Source organism: Hyla sarda, chromosome 8 (genome assembly GCF_029499605.1).
Source record: "Hyla sarda isolate aHylSar1 chromosome 8, aHylSar1.hap1, whole genome shotgun sequence".
Classification (NCBI taxonomy): Eukaryota; Metazoa; Chordata; class Amphibia; order Anura; family Hylidae; genus Hyla; species Hyla sarda.
The window spans coordinates 111649565-111653999 of NC_079196.1; the positions used below are offsets into that span (position 1 = coordinate 111649565).

Genomic DNA, 4435 nt, shown 5'->3' on the forward strand with positions numbered 1-4435 from the left:
TCTAAAATACCATTGTCACACCTTCCCTTCTGAGCCCTCTAGTGCACCCACAGAGCACTTGACATACACATATGAGGTATTTCCTTACTCAAGAGAAATTGGGTTACACATTTTCAGAAGATTTATCTCCTTTTACCCCTTGTAAAATTTCAAAAACTGGGTCTACAAGAACATGTCAGTGTAAAAATGAAGATTTTGAATTTTCTCCTTCAATTTGCTGCTATTCCTGTGAAACACCTAAAGGGTTAACAGACCTCTTGAATGTTATTTTGAATACTTTGAGGGGTGCAGTTTTTATAATGGGGTGATTTAAGGGGGTATTTCTAATAAGAAGGCCCTTCAAATCCACTTAAAAACTGAACTGGTCCCTGAAAAATTTTGATTTTGAAAATGTTGTGAAAAATTGGAAAATTGCTGCTATACTGTGAAGCCCTTTGATGTCTTCCAAAAGTAAAAATATGTCAACTTTATGATGCCAACATAAAGTAAACATATTGTATATATGAATTAATATATAATTTGTTTGGAATATCCATTTTCCTTACAAGCAGAGAGCTTCAAAGTTCAAAAAAATCAAAAATTTGTCATTTTTGCATGAAATTTTGAAATTTTTCACCAAGAAATGATGCAAGTATCGACAAAATGTTACCACTAACATAAAGTAGAATATGTAACAAAAAACAGTCTCGGAATCAGAATGAAAAGTAAAAGCATCCCAGAGTTATTATTGCAGTGGCAGTGGTCAGATGTGCAAAAAATGGCCAGGTCCTACAGTGAAAATTGGCTGGGTCCTTAAAGGGGTACTCCGCCCCTAGACATCTTATCCCCTATCCAAAGGATAGGGGATAAGATGTCAAATTGCCACGGTTCCACTGCTGAGGAACCCCGGGATTGCCGCTATGGCACCGCACTAGCATTACTGCACAGAGCGAGTTCGCTCTGCATGTAATGACGGGCAATACAGGGGCAGGAGCATCGTTACGCCACGGATACGCCCCTCGTGACGTCACGTCCCGGCCCCTCAATACAAGTCTATGGGAGGGGGCGTGGCGCCTCCTCACGCCCCCTGCCATAGACTTGCATTAAGGGGACGGGCTGTGATGTCACGAGGGGCGGAGCCATGATGTCACGCTACTCTTCCCCCTGTATTGCCTGTCATTACGCACAGAGCGAACTTGCTCTGTGCAGTAATGATAGCGCAGTGCCGCAGCAGCAATCCCGGGGCTCCTTTGGATCGTGGATAAGATGTGTAGGGACGGAGTACCCCTTTAAGGGGTTAAAAGTCTGAACTATAAAAATGTCATGTTGTTTATTCTGCACAGAGAAGGCCATAAAATAACAACCAGTGCCTAGAATTGCATATAAAAAGGTTTAAAAAAAATGCACAAGTCCATCAAAAGAAAAAAAAAATATATGGCTATAAAAAACAATATAATTAAAACTTAACAAAAAATAGTTTCTTATTATTGAAATCAAAATGACCTACAGACCTTTAGATTTTATTTCTAAAACTTTGAAACTCAAAAACACAATGGCAGAATCTCATTATTGTTTACTCTACCCCACAACATTTTTTGTAAAAGATTCCAAGTTCGTTACAAAGAACAATGAGTGGTGCAAAAATAAATAAATAAATAAATACACATAAAAACAAACAAACAAAAAAAACTAAACGTTTTATGGATGTGCCAATGGAAAACTGTGAATTTTTGAATTGTATGTGTTTATTAATTTTAATAATTTTAATTAGTAGTGAAAATATTTTGCTGAATGTAAAACTAAATAAAATTCCAAGTTATTAATACAACTGTAAATTTTATTGTCTTTTATGAAATTGAATTACAATAATGTTATTCTTAATACAGATGCTGAACTCGTCTAAAGGAACCAATTCTTGGATTAGATGCTCCCCAGTCACTGTATCTCCTGTACTCTCCAGGCTTCAGGTAATATTGACGTCCTCTATAGTTGGGCTCCTCATAGAACATCCAGTATCCATCATGCACATGGCAGGAGTTGATGTTGTTGTAGCGGAATTGCTCATACACATGAGGACAGTCTTCAGTGAACTCCATCATCTGACCTTTAAAGTCTTCCTTTTCATAAACCCTCAGTCTATATGGCCCACGATGCTAAAGTAAAAAAGACAAATCATGATAAAATATTCAATGATGAAAAACATAATTCCAATTTATAAAGTCCTGTACTATAGTCAAAGTTATGTTGTACATTGCATGTAAAAGCTGATAGAAGAAAAGATAATGAACCCAACATTATAACAAAACAAAAAAAAAAGGTTTACATTTTTTTAAATAGTTTGTACCTGTGGAGTTAAACGGCATGATCTGATGGAGTCATTGTAGCCCATCCATTGCTGGAAGTCAGGATATTCTCCTTTCCTTAAGAAGTACTGGTGCCCACGGTAGTTGGGTTGCTCATACAGGATCCAGTTTCCATTCTCTACTCGGATAGAATTACAACGATTGAAGTATGAAGACAGATCGGAAGAATCAGAGTTGCACTCATAAGAGCGACCCTGGAAGTTTTTGTCCTCGTAAAAGATAATCTGTAGAAACATAATTTTCTTTGCATTAGTTTCTTGGATAAAATATTAAAGCTGGCTAAATCTACATCATCCTTTTTTCATATTCACATGGGGAGACATTTTTATCAGCCCTTCAGTTAGCAGAGGGACATAAAAAGATTGACAGATACAACTAAGAAATGTATCTCCAGTGAAAACTACCTCATCAGGACAACATCAAAATGACAGGAGTGCCTGCTCCTCTCAGGGGTAAACACACTCAACCTCTCCCCCTCCTGTCTATGGCTGGCAAGTCTTGGACTGATATTTGGTCTGTTTACAGACAGTAGAGGGGAGCAGGTAAGTATTGTTATACCAGACATATCACCTAGAGGCTTACCGTACAATATGCTTAGTAATGCAACCAAATACAAACCAAATCACAAAAAAGGTGTAGTGAAAATTAAAGTGTAAATGAAACAAAAAGATCATAGGATGGCCCTTTTGATTTTTCAAATGCATTAAGCACAGCACAATGGGTAAAAATAAGCTTTGAATGATATTTGAAAAACATTTTTACTGCATTTTTAGGGGTGTCCTATTGAAAAAAGTATATAGAATGCTAGTATGGCTGTCCTGTCCCCTACCTCTGAGGCTAGGTTTTAACACCACTTTCTTTCTGGGGTGTTTTTGGGAAACTGCCACTGCATTTTTTGAGCCAAAGTCAGAAGTGGATTCAAAAGGAAGGAGAAGTATAAGTCCTTTCTTTATTTTCCCATTTCTTTTGAATACACTGGCTTTGGCTCAAATTCTGCTGTGGCATTTTTCCAAAAAACAGCAGAAAAAAACTGTGTATAAACCGGGCCTAACATAGCTTCCTCTTATATTATTGAAATCATTGCTAACTTAGTTTCCTTTAAATGGAGGTTCCTACCACACCAGCTAGTGGCAGACTTTGCAGTGAGTAGTACATGAGTGTGCAGTCTACTCTGCTCTCTTCCTGCCTCTAGTAAGTTGCACCTTACTTACCTTTGTTACATTTAGAGGATTTATTAGAGCTAAGATGAAAAAGTATAAGGATAAAAATGTTGGCAGCTTCCTTAACCCCTTAAGGACATAGGGCGTATCCATACGCCCCCGTTTCCAAGTCCTTAAGGACCGAGGGCGTATGCATACGCCCTGAGCATTTCCGGCCCCCGCCGCTAGCCGGAGGGGAGCCGGGGCCGGATGCCTGCTGAAATCGTTCAGCAGGCATCCCGGCATATTGCCCAGGGGGGTCATTATGTCCCCACATGTCGGCGACAATTCAGTCCAGCGATCTGCGGCGGATTCCGGGTCAATCGCGTCTCCAGTGACCCGATGACCAGGAATTACTGGCTGATCGGGGCCGTCAGAGCCATAGCTAGCAGGGGTGAGGTGGCACTGGTGCCACCTCACGATCGCCCTGATTCGTCGGCCAGATTACCGGCCGACCAATCAGGGCGCCTGCTGCGGGTGTCACTCCCGCAACCCGCTCCGCCCCTCTTCTGGAGGACGTGAGCGGGTGTGGGAAGACGACCCGCCGCCGTTGCTCCTGGGGCCCCGATCCCAACAGGGACGCCGGGGATCGGGGTCCCAGGAGCAACGGTGGCGGCGAGGGACTGACCTGATGCGGCTGGATCGTTGGAGGTGAGTGACAGCCTCCTGCTGTTGCTTAGCAACAGCTCCCAGCATGCAAAAAGGGCATGCTGGGAGCTGTAGTTATGCAAATGCAGGAGGCAGACCACCACAACTCCCAGCATGCCCTTATGGGCATGCTGGGACTTGTAGTTTTGCAACAGCTGGAGGCATATTTTTCTATGGAAAAGTGTACCTTCAGCTGTTGTATAACTACAACTCCCAGCTTGCACAATCAGCTAAAGTGCATGCTGG

The 4435-nt window shown here is 41.5% G+C and overlaps 1 protein-coding gene across 1 annotated transcript; it reads right to left on the reverse strand.

Annotated features, from left to right (window-relative positions):
- Positions 1 to 1856: 1856 nt before the first annotated feature.
- Positions 1857 to 2578, reverse strand: LOC130283999 (gamma-crystallin-3-like). The gene is made up of 2 exons (XM_056533859.1): positions 2324 to 2578; positions 1857 to 2132 (listed from the first exon to the last, which is right to left on the reverse strand). Exons 1-2 carry the CDS (start codon positions 2576 to 2578, stop codon positions 1857 to 1859), a joined length of 531 nt encoding a protein of 176 aa, XP_056389834.1.
- Positions 2579 to 4435: the final 1857 nt, after the last annotated feature.

Bases quoted from the DNA above. Each gene is read 5' to 3' on its own strand.
- LOC130283999 (XM_056533859.1), bottom strand. From the start codon at position 2,578: ATGTTTCTACAGATTATCTTTTACGAGGACAAAAACTTCCAGGGTCGC. The intron at 2,133-2,323 runs GTACAAACTATT...TTTTTACTTTAG, and splicing joins CATGCCGTTTAACTCCACAG to CATCGTGGGCCATATAGACT.